At 44.6% G+C, this 20,500-nt stretch overlaps 1 protein-coding gene and 1 long non-coding RNA gene across 4 annotated transcripts in view; one reads left to right on the top strand and one right to left on the bottom strand.

Annotated features, from left to right (window-relative positions):
* creb3l1 (cAMP responsive element binding protein 3-like 1) overlaps positions 1–20,500 on the bottom strand; it is a 37,039-nt gene that overhangs the window by 5,414 nt on the left and 11,125 nt on the right. For 2 of the 3 annotated variants that reach the window (XM_088369102.1, XM_088369101.1), the window contains 7 exons: positions 20,151–20,237; positions 9,612–9,760; positions 9,458–9,539; positions 9,181–9,377; positions 8,909–9,055; positions 8,614–8,672; positions 6,510–6,578 (listed from right to left, as the gene is read on the bottom strand). In XM_088369102.1, coding sequence (XP_088225228.1) covers positions 6,510–6,578; positions 8,614–8,672; positions 8,909–9,055; positions 9,181–9,377; positions 9,458–9,539; positions 9,612–9,760; positions 20,151–20,237 — 790 coding nt within the window. Of the gene's footprint in view, positions 1–17; positions 2,059–6,509; positions 6,579–8,613; positions 8,673–8,908; positions 9,056–9,180; positions 9,378–9,457; positions 9,540–9,611; positions 9,761–20,150; positions 20,238–20,500 lie in introns of those variants that run through there. The other variant, XM_088369103.1, reaches the window with a different exon arrangement.
* Positions 376–3,339, top strand: LOC148401360 (uncharacterized). The gene is made up of 2 exons (XR_015857130.1): positions 376–977; positions 1,046–3,339. It is a non-coding gene; the product is annotated as an uncharacterized LOC148401360 (long non-coding RNA).

The following is a 20,500-nucleotide window of genomic DNA, read 5'->3' as shown; positions in this document are numbered from 1 at the left end:
ACTGTTATGAAACAAAATTCCTTGTCCCAATTGTCTTTTATTTTTTAAATGACAAAATAACCAAATATAAGCCACTCAGGCAGATGTGAACAACTTTAAAAACACAAATTCTGCCTTTCATTCATATCTGAAGAGTCAGATAACATTGAACAAACTGTATGAAATAATTTAATTTACAAGAGCTTGAAATTATTTTTGCCTCATGAACATTTTAAACAGGAGTTATAAGTAATGCAAAGTTGTCTGTTATTATTAAAACCTAAAACAAGTGAATTTTGCTCTTGTCGTTTACAATATTTTTCAGAAAGTAATAGTTTGTGTCACGTCTACAGGTTCATAACTTCAACAGTATTAACATGGCCACTTTAAACTGGTTTCAAGATGGCGGCGCGTGCACACGCAGCGGCCACTCTCTGTCCCGTCAGTACGGTGATTTGTTCGTCTAATGAGTGTTCGTCCGACAGTCTTATGTGTTCGTCTCGTCGTGCTTTATCGTGCTACAAGTACAGCAGGCAGGTTCTGCTCGACATCGGCAGAAGTGGGTTTTGCGGCGTTCTGGACTTTGAAGCGTCGACATTAAAGGCGCTGGGACTGCTACGTCGCCGACCTCACCCGCTATTCCTCCCCTGGTTGGGAGCCGTCGGAAACGGTGTGCGAGGAGGCAGAAGAGGGGCAAGCGCGGAGGCGTCCGGGCCAGGCTGGCGGCCAACCCAGCGCGCCTGGCGGTGCCCTCCATTCTTCTGGCGAACAAAATGGATTACATTCGCCTGCTGAGGTCTACGAACCGGACGGTGCGGAACTGCTGTGTGCTCGTGTTCACCGAGACCTGGTTGAGTGACAACATTCCGGACTCTGCCGTGCATCTGGAGCAGCTAGCGTGCTATCGGGCGGACCGTGCCATTGTACGAGGGGGAAAGTCGCGAGGAGGTGGATTATGCCTCTACATCCGAGAAGAATGGTGCCGGGACTCTGTGGTGGTATGTAAGCACTGCTCGCCGCTTGTGGAGTTTGTGATCATTAAGTGCCGTCCTTTTTATCTGCCGAGGGAATTTACCGCGATTCTACTAGTCGCGGTATACATCCCGCCTTCCAACATCGAAGGCGACAGGATCGCAGCGCTTGGTGAACTGTACCAGGCTGTCAGTGAACAGCAAACAGCGCACCCTGACGGTTTCACCATCTTCGCTGGAGACTTCAATCATGCCAACCTGAAGTCTGTTTTCCCGAGGCTTGACCAGCATGTTACTTTTCCGACACGTGGAGACAGCTTCCTGGACCTAGTCTACTCGGCGCAAAAGGGAGCTTTCAAGGCCACCCCCCCCCCCCCATCTGGGGCTTTCTGACCATCTCACCGTTTTGCTTTTGCCCGCATACAGACAATTGGTAAAGGCATCCAGGCCGGTTTGGAGGCGGGTTCGGGTGTGGCCTGAGGGTGCCTCCGATGCACTTCGTGACTGCTTCGACACCACTGACTGGGACTTGTTTAAGCAGGCAGCCACCTACAACGATTGGACGGACATAGAGGAGTATACTGACTCTGTTACCTCTTACATCACGAAGTGCATCGATGATGTGACTTGCTCGAAATCCGTTGTCACTCGCGCCAACTGGAAGCCGTGGCTGACAGGGGCTGTCCTCAGACTGTTGAGGGCCAGGGACAAGGCTTTCAGAGCGGGGGATGAGGCTGGCTTGAGGACAGCGAGGGCCGACCTGTCCCGAGGCATCAACGAAGCGATGAAGGCGTTCTCGTGCAAGGTCTCCACCCACTTCAAGGACAGCAAGGACGCACGTAGCCTTTGGCGGGGCATTCAGACCATCACGGACTACAAGCCCGCGCCGAGGAGCTGTGAGGGCGACGTCCGTCTGCTGAACGATCTGAACCGCTTCTTTGCTCGCTTCGACGCCCAGAACAGCACTTGCCCGCTGAAGACCACTCCCCCCCCCCACACGGGCAGCCCCTGCGCCTCTCTGCCGACGGTGTGAGGAGGGCGCTTGCCGCGTGCCAAGCGGTCCTCTGAGGATGCCATCTGCTCTGCCCTCCACTCGGCCCTCACCCACCTGGAGAGAAAGGACTCGTATGTGAGGTTGCTGTTTGTGGACTTCAGCTCTGCCTTCAACACCATTGTGCCGCAGCGACTCATCTGCAAACTCGACAAGCTGGGCCTCAGTACCTCCCTCTGCAACTGGCTACTGGACTTCCTCTGTCAGAGGCCTCAGGTGGTGCGTGTTGGCGACAAAATCTCCGCCAGCATCACGCTGAGCACGGGGGCCCCCCAGGGCTGCGTGCTCAGTCCATTGCTCTTCACCCTGCTGACACATGACTGCACTGCGACCTACAGCGACAACCGCATAGTGAAGTTTGCTGACGACACGACTCTGGTGGGTCTCATCACGAAGGGCGACGAGACTCGGTACAGGTCGGAAGTTGACCTTCTGACCACGTGGTGCAGGGACAACAACCTCCTGCTGAACGTCAATAAGACCAAGGAAATCGTTGTTGACTTCCGGAAGGGTCACACAACACACCTGCCGCTGATCATCGACGGTGCTGTGGTGGAGAGGGTGAGCTGCACCAAGTTCCTGGGGGTGCACATCAGTGAGGACCTCTCCTGGTCCGCAAACACCTCGTCACTGGCAAAGAAAGCTCAGCGCCGCCTGTACTTCCTGCGGAAGCTCAGGCGTGCATGTGCTCCTCAGGCAGTCCTGTCTACATTCTACCGTGGCACCATTGAGAGTGTCCTCACCAGTTGCATCGCTGTCTGGGGTGGTAACTGCACTGAACAGAACTTGAAGGCCCTGCAGCGCATAGTGAATACGGCTGGTAAGATTATTGGTGCTTCGCTCCCCTCCTTGAAGGACATTTACACCTCCCATCTCGCCCGCAAGGCAACCTCGATTGCCAGAGATGTGAGTCACCCGGCTCACTCTTTGTTTGACCTTCTGCCCTCTGGGAAGAGGTACAGGAGCCTGCGCTCCCGCACCACCAGACTCGCCAACAGCTTCTTTCTCCAGGCTGTTAGGGCCCTGAACTCGCTACCCCCTTCTGCGTAGCGTGCGGCACTGTTGCGCTATTTTCGGGAATGTCTGCTGTACGCGCACTTGCTCCTTTTTTTGCTCCTCTTATTTATTTATTTATTTATTTATTTATTTATTTATTTGTTGTGTTATTTATTCATTATTTATTCAGCACGCTTTTGTTATACTTGTTTACTTGTTTGTCTGTTGTGAGCCATGTCTTGTCACCGTGGGATAGGGGGGAACGAAATTTCGGTTTCTTTGTGTGTCTTTGGCATGTTGAGAAATTGACAATAAAGCTGACTTTGACTTTGTAATATTTAATATTAAGTAATTTTTACTTTTGATTTACTTTTGACTCACAGCCCCACGTGAATCGCTGTTGTGATGCCAGTTCAGCTTGGAGCTGCTTCACTTTATCAGTGCGGTCACTCCCTGTTAGCTTGTCGTATGTGTTAGCATGTTTAGTCTGATGGTGTCTCTTTAGGTTGAAATCCTTAAACAAGGCAACAGTCTCTTTATGAATTAGACAAACACAATTGCCTTGATTTTCAGTGAAGAAGTATTGTAATTCCCATTTCTCTTGAAAGCTACGGTCCTCAATGTCAACTTTCCTCGTTTTCTTTGCAGTCGGTATGGCAGAAATGAGCGGAGAGGGCTTTTGCTGCCACCTTTTGGTAATAGGGGGAATTACAGGTTCAAGTTTCATGCTTTTTTTTTTTTTTTTTAAATTCAGTTTGACAGTGCAGGCGGGCCATGAATAATACATTATAAGACCGAAGCTGTGGGCCGTATGAAATATGATCGGGGCCGGATTTGGCCCGCGGGCCGGACTTTGGACATGCCTGATCTAAACTAAACACTGAGCCTAGCTTATTCCATTTCTTTTTCTACTACTTTTTTCCTTTCTTAGTATCTTTCAACAGTGCTGTATTTGCCAGAATTCTGCTTTGTGGGAGGATATTCACGATTATGGGTGGACATGTCTTTTTGTGTGTGGTGTGCTGTGCTGTTGTGTTGTTGGAATCATCTCCAATGCGCCACAGAGCAGTAAGCACACACGTGCCAGTTTTTTCTTTGTCACGAATTGAAATCTCACGATTTAAAAAAGTTATATGGCTTTCCCCTGTTTAACTGGTAGGGTTCTATTTTCATGCCCAGTGCAATTCTGGCATGAGGTGTAACTCTGCGTAGTAGTGAGCTAGACTAAGTCTTGCAGAACCGTGTCAGTCGATGCTGTGTGGCACAAATATTAAAATGCCGTGTCCGCGACGTGAACACAGCCAATTTGTTTCGCCGCAAATAGAAGCAGCTCCTCCCATTCCTTTAAATGCCAGGCTCGAGGGGCACACCGAGTTTTTGACATGATGGAAGATTATGCTGATATGCTTGAGACCTGCAACAGTACATCTATAAGGAACTGCAAGCAGACCAACATGAGCAGACAATATATACCGTACTGGCCTGAATATAAGACGGTGTTTTTAGCATTGAAATAAGACTGAAAAAGTGGGGGTCATCTTACATTCGGGGTCTAGACATTATACCCATTCACAACGCTAGATGGCGTTCAAAGTGAATGCTGAACTTAACTCCCTAGGCCAAAGCGAACCCCTGTCACGAAGAAGAAAAATAAAAATGGCAGTAGCAGTTTGCATTATTTTATTAGAATGCTTTTCCTTATTCAGTTAGACTTCACTTTGATGGTTAATGCAGTTATTGCAATTTTGTTGTTTTGTCACAGTAGATTGGTCTATTTACATTTCAAAAACCAGAAGCCATTCATTTACAAATGTGATTATACTTTAGTTTACATATCTAAATGTTCAGATATTAACATTATGCTTTTTCTCTCGAATATATTGTTATAATCATTTGTTTCAGATGTACTGTAATTATTTTCTGTATAAAAATTAAATTTGGTGTTCGAAAAGTCTTTTTTCAAACTTGAGTCTTGAAAAAGAGGGGGTCGTCTTATAATCAGGGTCGTCTTATATTCGGGCCAATATGGTAGTTGCCTGCAGGGAGAACACTTGAGTGCACTTGGAGAAGGCCTTCCACCCGGTGGCCACGTGTTGCCCACTCTATAGCTATTCTGTGGCAATCGGGATGATTTTGAAAACATATAGCCATCCATTTTTAACACTGCTTATCCCGTTCAGGGTCGTGGGGGGTACTGGAGCTTATCCCAGCTCCAACATCGGGAAAAAGTCAGAATACACCTTGAACTGGTCGCTAGCCAGTCGCGGGGCAGATATTGAGACAAACAACCAGCCACACTCAGATGCACACCACAACTGAGCGGCAATCGATCCCAAGTTGCTCACACACAAGTCAGGCGAGTGTACTCCTACACCACAGGTGTCAAACTCAAGGCCCAGGGGCCAGATACGGCCTGCCACATCATTTTATGTGGCCCGCGAAGACAAATTGTGCATCAAATTCGTGTCATTACTAGAATTGCAAATTGTCTTCACTTTTAATATCTTTTTTTCCAAATATTTGACCAGTTTTTACCCATCTGATTTGAAAACGAGTTATTTGCCAGTTTGTTTCATAGCTTTTACTGTATATAATATGAGGTGCTCATGCATTTATTTGTGTTGAATGCCATAATGACCCTCCATAAGAAGCTAGGAATACAATGCGGCCCGCGAAAAAAATGAGTTTGACACCCCTGTCCTACACAATCAGCGACTCAAACATATGACATATGACATATATATGATAATATTAATAATACTAACAATAATATTACCAATGCATTCAATGAGCTGATTTCAGCAATGATTCAGAAGGTTAGATATGATTACATCCACCACACAGCTCAGCGGAGTTCAAAAGCTGTCTTCACAAAAAACATGTGACACAACCAGCACCAGATGTGGTTTCAGCAGGTGTAAGGTTTAGAAATCTTTCAGCCAGCAAATTGTTATGTGCCAGGTGCATGTCAAAGGAAAGTACCCAAGTATGCTGAAATGCTCAGCATCAGCATAGCACAGACGGTTGAACCAAATTCACAAACGAGCACATTGAGACTTGCGGCGACACGCAAATCAGCAGAAAAACAGTTTTGACGCTCCACAGATAAAGAGCCCATAATGTCCTAATCGGCGCTGTCTTTCATCAAAAGGCTATGAATCGACCTGTGTGGAACACGTCGGTGAAACAAGAGAACAAAAAAAGGACAACAGAGGGAAAAGGCGTACACTACTAACATGCTATCCGTTATTCAAAAGGAATGTTTAATGTACACCAAATAGGAGACACAATAGCATTTCACTGGAGCACGGGGATGTTTTTTTGCATCATGTGTCAATTTGTATCAGTTTTTTTTTTTTGTTTCATTTCATTTCAAAAGTTTAATGAGCAACCCAATTTAACAAATCAATATATCAAAACAACAGTTTTTTTTGGGTGTGCTCAAGGGAGTAGGTAGAAGTTCAAGGAACTTAGAAACTTATTTTTAGTTGACCGTGTGCAGCAAACCTCACCTGTTGGCTGTCTCCAGGTTGTCCACTTTTCTCCACAGGTCACTATTTTCCGATGTGTAGTTCTCCACCCTGGGCATCAAAGGGAAAAGGAAACTCCCCATTAGTCGCAAATGGATGAAAAATACAATTAATACAAAGAAATGTGTATACACACACACACACACGCGCGCGCACACACACATATCATCATCAGTGCAGAAGAGGTGGTGCGTTGTATCAGTATCAGGCACATCCCTGGACCTTCACAACATCTTTGGATGAACTGTGCTGAGCATCTGCGAGGGGTCTTCATGCGGCCCTTTCAAAGCTCTATTAATAGCAAGCACAGTGCCAGGTCTGTGGAAGCAGTCAATTGTGATCCCAGAGACAAAGGTCCTTAATGACTTAAGACCTATGATGGACCCTCTGCAATTCGCTTACTGGTCTTACTGGTAGGGATGTGGATGATGCAATGATTTTTATCATAGCTACCAATCACAGACATTTAGAGTCCCCAAACAGGCTCCTGTTTGCCGATTTTTCATCTGCTTTCAACACATGCTGCCTCACATCCTTGCAGAGAAAGTGACCACACACTTCCATTTTGACCATCAGCTTGTTTTGTGGATCATCAGAATCATCACTAGTGTTGGTAAACAGTATATTGTCAGATGGTGCTCACAGGTCTACTGGTTTCCCCCCAGGTGTGCTTTTGTATATTCTGTACACGGGTGTGTTACTCGGTTATGTTTTACGGAAATTAAGGACATTTGATGTCAATTAAAAACATCATAAAGGCATTTTATTACACCTTTATTGAGACTGTTCTCTCCTTTTCATGTGTTTGTTGGTTTTAAAATGTCTCTGTCCATACCGTCCCAGTTGAACAGAGCACAAATGTATGTTCTAAGATCATCAGCCAACCAGTGAGATCTCTTCCTGCGCTGTGTGGCCATCAGGCTCAGAGTTGCCCACAGGATTCTTGAAGACCCTGTTCATGTTCTGCTTTCTCTTTTGAGTAGTTTCCCTTGGGGCGCAGGCCTTAGCCTGTGTGTGTTGGGTAATGCCAAGGTTTGTCGCCATGACTCCCCATTGCTTGTGCTTCCTTTCATCTTGTACTTCTTTGTTTTCCTCTTTGTCGTCATTTTCTGTTTCTCTCTTCTTTTTAAGACCATGATGATGTAGCTCTCCCACCCAAAGCAACTTATCTTGGCTTTGCACAGGAACAACAACAATTTAAAAAAGGTGCACTAATCTACCAGGATTGACTTTTGGCTACAATGCAACGCAAGATTCTAGTAAGTGTAACCTGAAAACACACTTCAATAAAAAACTTCAACATATTTGCTGACGTTTCATCGTCATCCTCCTAGTATGCTGGTGATCCAGTGCGTCACGACAGTCCTGATAGAAACAGTTCAAGTTCGAGCAACTGATTGGTTTCGAACAAAGGCTGCGTTTGGATATTAATGAGAGAGGAGCGTGCACTCCCTCTTCGAACACGCACGCAGCGCACACACGCACTCATGCACACACGCGAACAAAGAAAAGAACCGAAACGCAAAGTAGTGAGGGAACAAAAACTGAAGCAGTTTATTCACTTGTAACAGTAATTCTCAATTTCCCAGAGAAACATGTTAAGTGATGTCACCTCACTGATCTCATCCCAAATGAAAGCGCCGATAATCCTACTTTTTTCTCTGAATGCATCTCATTCTGAGTGTGCTCCCTCTCGCCAGCCGCCCGCTGTTTGCTTCCTAAGGGCTCATCCAATAATCTTTCAGCGTACACAGCGACTATAGAACCCGAGACAATGGTCTGCTTTTTTGATGAGTCTGACCTGTGGCGGTGGTTGCACACTGAGCTGGGAAAACTTTCAAATTACAAACAGCTGGATTTCACTACCCCCCCCCATCTTTCCCATTGCTGGCGCGTGGATGGCTGAACTCTTCTACACAAGTGGAAGCTGGGATGATACTGCTGGTTTACAGTCAGGCTTTTGTTAGGTGAATTGTGATTTAACTAGACTGATACAACAGATCATGCACTGCTGTATTGTTAGAATAATAGAAACATAGTTTGATATAACTGAAGAGAGAAACTGACTTGAAAAATGGAAACTTACTTTTTCTCCAGACATTCCACATACTCTTTCTTCTTTCGCCGACTCTCCTGAGCTGAGATCTGTTGTTTTTTCCCCACAAAGAAGACATTTAATTGTTTTTATTTCATTGATTGACAGACTATTAACAGTCATAAAATTAAATTATTTAAATTGAGGTTTATAATAAAGCAGCCTTTAGGAAATAACTTTTGACTGTACTGCATTCTTACATTAGACCAAACACAATTTTGGTGAGCAAAAGAAAATAAATAAAATAATAAAAAATGGAAGTACTGTATGTTTTGAACAATGTTACCTTATTTTTAATCTTGCGTCTAACTCTCTTCAGAGCCTTCTCTTCACTCTTGGTGAGAGGAAGTTTGTTGGGTACAGGGTATCCCTCAGCAACGAGGGTCCGCTTCTCTTCGTCTGTCAGCAAGAGGGGACCAGAACCCTGCAGTTTCTGCAAAACAACAACAATGGCCGAGTGTGAGAGCATTAAAAGAAGGTTTTGATCGGTGAGCGGCAAGCATCAAAGAATGGAGGAAAGAATGGAAAGGAGAGAAAGGATAAGACACGGCTACTGACGTGTGGCGCAGTTAGTAGAGGTGAAGACGAGATGGCTATGGACGAGGAGGAGGAACTGGAGCCACGGCCCGTTGGCCTCTGTTGTGGCTGCGGAGAAGATGGAGGCAGAGCAAGGTGCGGGGAGGACGGTGGTAGGGAGCCGTCACTGTCACCGTGGTTGCTGCTTGGCGGCGTTGGTGGAAGCTGTAGGGCATCATCTGGGAAGAAGCAAGGTGAGGACCTCCTGTGAAGATTGTGCGCTGACAAATAGAGGGTAAGTTGTGGATGCTGTGTGTACCAGTGGGCAGACAGAGGTACTGTCCCATCTCTCTGGGCTCATCTTTAATAGCCACAGGCTTAACATCCTCTGGAGGGCGCACCTGAACACCAAACACATTCCTTCACACGTCAACCAGAAAACATGACATGTCTCTGATTTGTGGGATGCTCACTGTGTGTCTCCATAGCGACCCTCTCCGCGCAGGGGCGGGGCTTAGGATAAGAGACGCGCCTTCCATGGGATCTGACCTTTGAGCCACATCCGGCTCCTCCTGTTTCACTAGGATGGTCGACAGGTCCTGACTAAAGCTCCATTCAAATTCTGAAAGAGAAAGAAAGAAAGAAAGAAAGAAAGAAAGAAAGAAAGAAAGAAAGAAAGAAAGAAAGAAAGAAAGAAAGAAAGAAAGAAAAAGAAAGAAAGAAATTGGACATCAGATGAATATCTATCTCTGGTACCATCCTTCCCTGGACATATGAATCTTTAGGCTGTTACTTCTTGCAAGCAATAGGTCCACTTATAGACTTTTTTTTTTAAATCAAACGAGGGCGGAAGCAATTATGTGTTCCTTTGTCAGTGAGAAGGAACACAGAGGTCATAAATCAAAAAATCTTCCCGACAAGAGTTGTTATTATAGACTGCAGTGGGATAAACGCTCAATCGTGCAACCATGGAGCATTCTCTCTCATGCACACGCACACGCACACACACTCCAGCATATGGTTTTGAGTGCGGTGTAGCTAAAGCCAGAAGAAAAATCTCTCTCTCTCTCTCTCTCTCTCTCTCTCTCTCTCTCTCTCTCTCTCTCTCTCTCTCTCTCTCTCTCTCTCTCTCTCTCTCTCTCTCTCTCTCTCTCTCTCTCTCTCTCTCTCTCTCTCTCTCTCTCTCTCTCTCTCTCTCTCTCTCTCTCTCTCTCTCTCTCTCTCTCTCTCTCTCTCTCTCTCTCTCTCTCTCTATATATATATATATATACATACATACATACATACATACATATTACATACACACACACACACACACACACACACACACACACACACAGCCTCGGTTTTTGAACGCCCCGGTTCTTGAACAAATCGGTATTCGAACAAAATATTCAAGATTTTTTTGCCTCGGATGTCGGACGAAATTCGGTTGAGCCGAAAGGACCCGCATGCCAACTGACTCCGTTCGTTATTACATTCTCGTTACTCTGAGGATTGCATCAACTCTAAACATGCCTCCAAAGGAAGCAAGTGGGAGCATTAAAGCCATCCTAAAACACAAAGACGCTCCTAAAGCAATGCAACAGTGAGCGCCCGGCGCGCTGCGGTTGCGTGATCGGAGCAAATTAAGCTCCCTGCGCTCTGAGGTCCACTTAAATTTTGGTAAGTCCATTAGGACTTTAAAAATATTTTCTAAATATTAGCGACCGCTTTGTCACAATAATGCGACCAGCGCGGTGCAGTTGCACGGTCGGCCGCCGCGCTACGATTGCGCGTTCGGCGGAGCGCTGCAGTTGCGCGATCGGACAAAATTAAGCTCCCTGCGCACTGAGGTCCACTTAAATTTTGGAAAGTACATCAGGACTTTAAAAATATTTTCTAAATTTCAGCGACGGCTCTGTCACAATAATGCGACCAGCGCGGTGCAGTTGCACGGACGGCGACGCGCTACGGTTGCGAGTACGGTGGTGCGCCGCAGTTGCGCGATCGGACAAAATGCGCAAATGAAAAAATGCTTTAAAAAGTCGTTGTTTTTTTTGTTTGGAACGGATTAATTTTTTTTCCATTATTTGTAATGGGAAAATATATATATATATATATATATATATATATATACATATATATGTATATATATGTATATATATGTATATATGTATGTGTATATATATATATATATACACATATATATATATGTATATATACCGTATTTGCCGGTGTATAGGTCGACTCGGTGTATAAGTCGACCCCCTAAAATTCGACGGAAATTTACGATTTTATGATATATCCTTTGTATAAGTCGAGCTCAATTGTTGCATTATATTAAACTTCAAAATTCAATCAGAAATATGAAAATTCCGGGAGGCCGTGCGCATGCGCAGTGGCCGGAAATAACTCCAGCCGAGCGGATCGGCTGTTTATAAGCACCGCGGAGGAGATCGCGGAGCCTCATCCGACTTCCAGCGGCCGGCCAGCTCGCGCACGCCGCCCGGCACCAACGGGAGGCCGGAAATAGCTCCAAGCCGCGCGGATCGGCACTTTATAAGCACCGCGGAGGAGATCGCGGAGCCTCATTCGACCTCCAGCGGCCGGCGAGCTCGCGCACGCCGCCCGGCACATCCGGGAGGCCGTGCGCACGCGCCAAGTGGCCGAAAATAGCCCCCGCCGAGCGGATCGGCTGTTTATAAGCACCGCGGAGGAGATCGTGGAGCCTCATTCGACTTCCAGCGGCCGGCGAGCTCGCGCACGCCGCCCGGCACCAACGGGAGGCCGGAAATAGCTCCAAGCCGCGCGGATCGGCACTTTATAAGCATCGCGGAGGAGATCGCGGAGCCTCATTCGACCTCCAGCGGCCGGCAAGCTCGCGCACCCGCCCGGCACATCCGGGAGGCCGTGCGCATGCGCCAAGTGGCCGAAAATAGCGAGCGGATCGGCTGTTTATAAGCACCGCGGAGGAGATCGCGGAGCCTCATTCGACTTCCAGTGGGCCGCGCACTCGCGCACGCCGCCCGGTTCAAATTTTCTAAGTGCAACGCACAATGAGATGCATGAGAAACGGCCTTGGTTACCATCACATTTGAAGCGATGAATACGAAGTTAAATTTTATGACTCAGTGTATAAGTCGAGGTCGATTTTTTTCGTTCGATTTTGGATCGAAAAAGGTCGACCAATACACCGGCAAATACGGTAAGACGTTTAACCACGTAGTACTTGCTTTTCTTTTCTTAAGCAGAAGAATCATCTTTATTTGTCTTGAACACACACATACCGTAATTTCCGGACATTAAGCCGCAACTTTTTTCCAAAATTTTGGACCCTGTGGCTTATAGTCAGGTGCGGCTTATATAAGATTTTTTTCGTGATTTTTGTGATGACTTGATCACTTTTACTCTTAACACTATTATATACACTAAAAGCTACAAAACAAACTGACAAATAACTTGTTTTCAAATCAGACGAGTAAAAACTGGTCAAATATTTAAAAAAAAGATATTAAAAGTGAAGACAATTTGCAATTCTAGTAATGACACATGAATTTGATGCACAATTTGTCTTCGCGGGCCACATAGAATGATGTGGCGGGCCGTATCTGCCCCCCCCCCCGGCCTTGAGTCCCTTTCTCTTACTCTGCCATGTGACTCAGAGATTACACAAAGCAGTGGTGCTGTTTGGACCATCTGCATTGTATTAAAACCCAATCAATCAGCATTTAAATTCAATTCTTCTGACATTTTGCTCACCAAAAACAAGTTGTAATGAATGTGAACTTTTAATGCATTTTATTCAGAAGGTTACTTTGAACCTTAAACGGCGGCGCGGCGTACTTATGGATTTTTATGGCCTCCGGCCTCCAGGGGGCGCTCTAGCAGGAAGCAAGCGTGAGACAGGCGAAGAAGAGATAATGCGCCGAAGAAGACGCGCTAGTTTGTGTTTACATTTCGCCTATCATGCAGAACGCGATCAAGACGAACATTACTGAAAGGAAACCTTTATACACAAACCGTCATCATGGGGGACAAAAGAAATGCACATGATGCCGCTTTTAAGCCAAAGGCAGTCGATGTTGATGACATTATGTTGTGTGTACTCTGGAGAATAAAAAGGTGGTAAATATAGTTTGATGAACTCAGAGACTCCCACCCATAACTGTACTGTTAAGGCAGGGATGTCAAAGTCAAACACACCGAGGGCCAAAAAAACAAATTTGCTACAAGCCGAGGGCCGGACTGGTTCAATGTTTATTAAAATATATCGGAATGATTGCACATAGCCTATTGAACTAAGACCTAACACAGTGTACATTATTTAATGATTAAATGAATATGGCAATATTTTGTTATGGCTCTGTCAGTAACTTCAAGGGAAAATATTTTCAATAGCCAAACAGCAAAAAATTAAATTGTTTTAAAAACAAAATGTGTTTCTTAATATCAAGATAAATGCATAAATAAAAGTGCATGCATTATAAACTGAAAGTTTATTATTGTGCTGCTCTATGATCTACCGATCATTGCTTTCAAATCGTAAAATAAAAAATTAATCAAATCAGTTGTATTCTTTCTCATGGCTCTTATCTGCAATTTTCCCTTGGTCCATTCAACTGAAAAATAAATATAAATAAATAAAATTCAAAAATTTACGGCACACAGACAAAACAATACTTTCTTCAAAGAAAAATCACGTCTTGTAGAAACAAATGTAAAAATGTAACCGAATTAAAAAACGGTAAATACATTACTGCTCTGTGATGCTCACTTGTCTGAGGCTGAGCCTGATACTTAGAGGTGTCTCATCTTTTGTACAAGTTCATCAATGTTCGGGGTTAGGCTCTGAGGCTCAAAACCCGTTTTTGATCAACTCTCCTTCTGCAAAGGGCCGGGCTGATATGGCGATCTCTTTTGCCACAATAAAGCTAGCCTTGGCAGCAGCCTCGCTTTGCGATTTAGCATACGTGAACATAGCCTGTCTGGACTTAAGGCCTCGTTTTAATTCTTCCACCTTCTGTAGCTTTTGTTCATATTCCATTTTCTTGTCTTTGTCTGTGTGTTTCTAAGACGTTCGATAGTGCCTTCTTAAATTTAATTCTTTCATTACAGCCACATTTTCTCCACACAGAAGACACACAGGTTTGCCTCTTACCTCCGTAAACATGTACTCTGCCTCCCACCTGGCCTGAAACCCCCTGTTCTTAGCGTCCACCTCACGTTTAGCCATTTTTGAGGAGGGGTATCAGAAAGTTGAACTCTGCTCTGACTACTGATGAATAATGAAGCCGCTTGTGCGATCTGCAGGGACATCGTGGGCTACCGTTGCATTGTGGGAAATATAGTGTTGGTGCGTGCAAAAAACCAGCGGGCGGCTGTGGCCTGCGGGCCGGTTCTAATAGTAATTCAATATCATCCAGGGGGCCATAGATAATCAATTCGCGGGCCGGATCTGGCCCGCGGGCCGTAACTCTGACAAACCTTAACAGTTAAGGTTTGGGGCCAAATGAGGCACGACCTACATGTGTGCTGAGCATCGTTAAGCTATGATCTTAACTGGAAGCCTACACCACTGTGTTCTTTAATGAGAAGAAAAAGCAGCTACTTGCAGAAGTAACAGTACAAGTATTACATTTTAATCGAATCACAGTTCATGGTAATGAATGCCACTTAAATAGAATGATAGTTTTTTTGAACACTCATGGTTAAAACTAAAAAGCTGTAGACTGCCATCCCAGCAGGTGAACAGAGAGCACTGTGATCTCAGCAGGAAAGTAGCTGTAAGAAAACAATAGTTGGTGCAGCATGGCAGGACGCAGCAGCAGTAAAATGCAACAAGGACCTTAATGAGTCCTTGGTGCACACAAAAAAACAGGACGCAAACGTGAGTCTCCACATGTGAGCTTGTAATTATAGGAGTGCTGAACCTGCAGTAGCTAAAATCACCTCATGGACACTGATGGGCCTAATAGATCCATCCATCCATTTTCGGAACCGCTTAGTCCCCACGGGGGTCGCGGGCGTGCTGGAGCCTATCCCAGCCGTCATCGGGCAGTAGGCGGGGGACACCCTGAACTGGTTGCCAGCCAATCGCAGGGCACACAGAGACAGACAACCAATCGCACTCACACTCACACCTAGGGACAATTTGGAGTCTTCAATCGGCCTACCAAGCATGTTTTTGGAATGTGGGAGGAAACCGGAGTGCCCGGAGAAAACCCACGCAGGCCCGGGGAGAACATGCAAACTCCACACAGGGAGGGCCGGAGGTGGAATCGAACCCACACCCTCCTAACTGTGAGGCGGACGTGCTACCCAGTGCGCCACCGAGCCGCCTGGGCCTAATAGATCTCAATGTGGTTTTTTTTAGGTATTTATTTTCAACATGAAAGATGAACACTTATTTGTCTTCTTTACCTATGCCACTTTTTTAAAACAACATTAAAACAAACACACAAAGCTCACACAATCAATTGGACATATTTGAAAAGGAGTCAAAACAAGCTGTTCTTTGTCAATCCCACCACTTTCCCACAATCCCTCAGCCAAAAATAAAATCACTTGTTCCACTTTCTTATGCCCCCATGTACCACTAACATTGTGTTTGTTGTGTCCACTACCGGAGTGGGTCAAATGCAGACGTCAGATTTCATGTACCGTAATTGCCGGACTATAAACCGCACCAGCTAAAATTCAGGGATATTTCAGTTTTTTTTCTTACATAAGCCGCACAGGACTATAAGCCGCACGTGCACACGAGTTTTTTACAAAGAAAGACAGTACATAGAAAGCCTTTTTAACGTTTTAATAACATACTCGAACATGTCTTTCTAAACATTGCCTGTGACGCAGCAGTAGTACCGCAGCAGCGCGGAAGTGTGCACGCGAGTTATTAGCAAAAAAAAGACTGGACACAGAAAGTTTTTTTAAAGCTTTAATAACATACCTTAACTTTTCTTTCCAAACACTGCCTGTGACGCAGCAGTAATACCGCAGCAACACGGAAGTAACACAGCAAAGTCACTGAGACGCGGCGGTAACACAGCAGCAACACGGTAGCACAGCACTAACAGGGCTGATTAAAAACTCATACTAGTAAAAGTAAAATAAAGAGCTTCATCGTCTTCATCTTCCTCCTGTGCACTGAAACCATCGAAGTCTTCCTCAGTGTCCGATTGGAATAGCGTTACATAGCCTTCGCCTCACACTTTCTCGGTCTCTCTTTCGTCGTCACTTTTATGCATTTCTTTGAGTGTGATGAGGGTCTGTTCATGCTAATCTTATTCATACACGAAGCGCTAAATTACACTAAACTAGCGTGCGACACGTATAGCTTAAAAGCGGCATCATATGCATTTCTTTTGTCCCCCATAATGACGGTTTGCGTATAAAAGCTTCCTTTCAGTAATGTCCGTCTTGATCTCGTTCTGTCTCTTCTTTGTGTGAGCGCGGATGTGTGTGTGATGCGCGAGACGATCAAAACACAAACTAGCACGTCTTCTTCGGCGCATTATCTCTTCTTCGTCTTTCTCGCTCTTGCTTCCTGCTAGAGCGCCCCCTGGAGACCGGAGGCCGTAAAAATCCATAAGTACGCTCCAGAGTACACACAACATAATGTCATCAACATCGACTGCCTTTGGCTTAAAAGCGGCATCATGTGCATTTCTTTTGTCCCCCATGATGACGGTTTGTGTATAAAGGTTTCCTTTCAGTAATGTTCGTCTTGATCGCGTTCTGCATGATAGGCGAAATGTAAACACAAACTAGCGCGTCTTCTTCGGCGCATTATCTCTTCTTCGCCTGTCTCACGCTTGCTTCCTGCTAGAGCGCCCCCTGGAGGCCGGAGGCCATAAAAATCCATAAGTACGCCGCGCCGCCGTTTAAGGTTCAAAGTAACCTTCTGAATAAAATGCATTAAAAGTTCACATTCATTACAACTTGTTTTTGGTGAGCAAAATGTCAGAAGAATTGAATTTAAATGCTGATTGATTGGGTTTTAATACAATGCAGATGGTCCAAACAGCACCTCTGCTTTGTGTAATCTCTGAGTCACATGGCAGAGTAAGAGAAAGGGACTCAAGGCCGGGGGGGGGGGGGGCAGATACGGCCCGCCACATCATTCTATGTGGCCCGCGAAGACAAATTGTGCATCAAATTCATGTGTCATTACTAGAATTGCAAATTGTCTTCACTTTTAATATCTTTTTTTTAAATATTTGACCAGTTTTTACTCGTCTGATTTGAAAACGAGTTATTTGTCAGTTTGTTTTGTAGCTTTTAGTGTATAATAGTGTTAAGAGTAAAAGTGATCAAGTCATCACAAAAATCACGAAAAAAATCTTATATAAGCCGCACCTGACTATAAGCCGCAGGGTCCAAAATTTTGGAAAAAAGTCGCGGCTTAATGTCCGGAAATTACGGTATGTGTGTGTTCAAGACAAATAAAGATGATTCTTCTGCTTAAGAAAAGAAAAGCAAGTAGTACGTGGTTAAACGTCTTTCTCCCTCGATCACTCAACAGTCATGGACATTGCGTGTTTCCATTGGGTCACCCCACATTAAGATACACTAAAACTTGTTGTAGGTCTCGCTTTTGCTTTTTTTGTGTGTAATTACATCTCCCCCCCCCCCTTTGGGTAAATTAAGTTTTAAGTGTTTCCTGGTAATTGTATAGTTTTTGCATTGACCATGATTTGTGCTGTTTGTTATTGTTTCATCTATAATTTTTAATATCCTTGACTGTAAAAACAATGTATCTGAATAGTCCCTAAAACCAACTCTGTTGATTATTCTGATAGCTTTCTTTCTGGAGAAGCATACAGACTCTAGATTGAAGTTCAGTAGTTGTTGCCCTGTTTCTCTCCACACGGGCTTGGACATGGAGAAACTAATGAGGAGTACAGAACATATAGTATGTATTGGGAGACAGCCATGCTACCACCTGGCCATGCAGTTCCGACTGCGAGTCAGTAAGTATTTGTAGTCTATCTTTGACAACAACAGAGAGCATTCCCTGAAAAACATTTGTATGATGAAATATTTCAAATTACGTATATTTGTCCATGGGATATTTGTGTTATATTCTTTGTATTTATCTTTTATTCTATTGAATGTACTGTATGTACATTATATTGTACATACATTCATATTTTTTGTATTGTTAACTGATAGTTAATCGCACATTTTATTAATTGTAAAAAAAAAAAACTTGATTTTTTTTTCTGTGACTACTTTAGCGACTTGGGTGGCGTGCTTGATGTTCATTTCCGGTCTCGCAAGATCCATGAGGTGTTATAGTTTTCATACTGTACGTGAAAAGAGTGAGAATTTTATTTGGCCAAAAGGGCGTCGGATTATCGTCCGGAGTATAAATCGCATTTTGTGGGAAAATTTATTCGACAAAATCCAACACCAAGAACAGACATGAACGAGCAACAACAGGCTAAACGATAGGTATGCTAATGTGACATTAACACAAACGAAGAGCTGAGAACGGGCCTGACGTAAAATTCAGAGTTATTAAAAAGAACTATTACATAAATAACACGTTTATAGAACCATCTGTGTCACTCCAATTCATTAAATCCATCGATCGTCCTTTGTCAACAATGGGTGAGCGCCGCTGACGGCACTTGCACTTCAAAACATTCCACAGGCCCATATAACGATATATAAATTAGATATCAAATAACTATTATATAAGCAATAATATTATCAAATCATCTGTGCACTCTAAATCATTAAATCCATCGATCAAATCCCTCGTCCTTTGTCAACAACGCCGCGCGTGCACCCTGACGTCAGCCTAGTCGTTATTCCACAGATCTAGTATATAACTATATTGTAGCGTTAACAAAGTACAAGGAAAGACGTGGGTTTGGTAAACGGCTCTTTATTTAACAAAACAAACTTGCAGGTGTGTGGCGGCGTGGACTTCCAGCCGCGGAGGTGGAAGAGGGATCCATAGAATAGGACCGGGCGTGCGTAAAACACATGACCGAGCCCCTTCCACCGTCCCCGGACAGCCACCCGGCCGAGCGCCGGCCCCCGACTTCTATCCACGGAGGTGAAAGAGAGCTCCGTAGAGTAGGACCGGGCGTGCGTAAAAGCCATAATAGTTTTTCAAAACTTCTGTGTCACTCCAAATCCTTAAATCCTTCAAACTCTTCATCCTCCGTGTCACTTAGAAAGAAAGCCGGTAGTACGTTGGGCCCTTCGTCATCTTTGTCATCCCGTGATCAATCTTTGTCCTTTTTGTAAACAACCGCCGTGCCGCGCCGCGTCGCGCTGCCGACGTCACTTGAAATTCAAATTACAGTAATCCCCTGCTACATCGCGGTTCCACTTATTTATTTATTTATTTTATGGAAAATTTTTGAAAAAATTCACATACAAGTCGCTCCTCATTATAAGTCGCCCCCCACCCAAACTATGAAAAAAACGCGACTTATAGTCCGAAAATTACGGGTATTACATATTTTTAAAATATTTTAGTAGTACCACTGTCGGGGGTGCAAGGCAGGCAGAGTGAGAACTGAGCGAGCGAGTGAGCGAGCGAGTGAGCAAGAGAGAGAGAGAGAGAGAGAGAGAGAGAGAGAGAGAGAGATTTTTCTTCTGGCTTTAGCTACACCGCACTCAAAACCATATGCTGGAGTGTGTGTGCGTGTGCGTGTGCATGCGTGCGTGTGTGTGTGTGTGTGTCTGTGTGTGCGCGCGAGCGCATGTGTGCGCAATAGGTGGGCAGGGCTTACTCGGTGGGAACACTGCAGAGACTGAAGGCTACCCAGGATAAATGGAGAACAGAGGCGCATACAGACAATTGGACAGAGATGCAAAACCAGACCAAGTGGAGGAAGGAAGAAAAGGACTTTTTTGCATTTTCTCGCATACATATTGTGTGTGTAAGTGTGTTGTACAAATTGACAGGAGACGTTGCAGCAAACAAAGCAGCCACTATCTCGATTTTCTATTCTTCATGAGTCAAAGAAGTTGACAAGAACAAGTCATGAAAAAGATGAGACACCCACCAGAGTCTTGGTCCATCTTGACAGACAGGGCGGGGCTCTGGGGGGCAGAGTCTTCACTCAAAGAGTAGCTGTGTTCTACTTGTATGTCTATGAAGCCACAAATTGAAGGAGGTCATAACCACATTTGGTTTATTGACAAATTGAATTCATACTTTGTTCATACTTAACATGCATTAGCATAGTATTAGTAATTGAAAGGTAAAAATGGCATCGTGTTTTTGCTTTAAAGGTAATGCCAATTGAAGGAGGGGTCACTTTGCAGTGGCCAATTGATTTACACTTTCACCTGTTTAAAGTCCAGATTTTTGGAAGCCAAAGCTAATATACACTTTTGGAATTTGACCTCTCTG

The sequence above is a fragment of the Syngnathus floridae genome, chromosome 2 (assembly GCF_059516105.1).
Source record: "Syngnathus floridae isolate MCC-2025c chromosome 2, RoL_Sflo_1.0, whole genome shotgun sequence".
Taxonomy (NCBI): domain Eukaryota; kingdom Metazoa; phylum Chordata; class Actinopteri; order Syngnathiformes; family Syngnathidae; genus Syngnathus; species Syngnathus floridae.
This window is presented reverse-complemented; position numbering and strand designations above follow the sequence as displayed.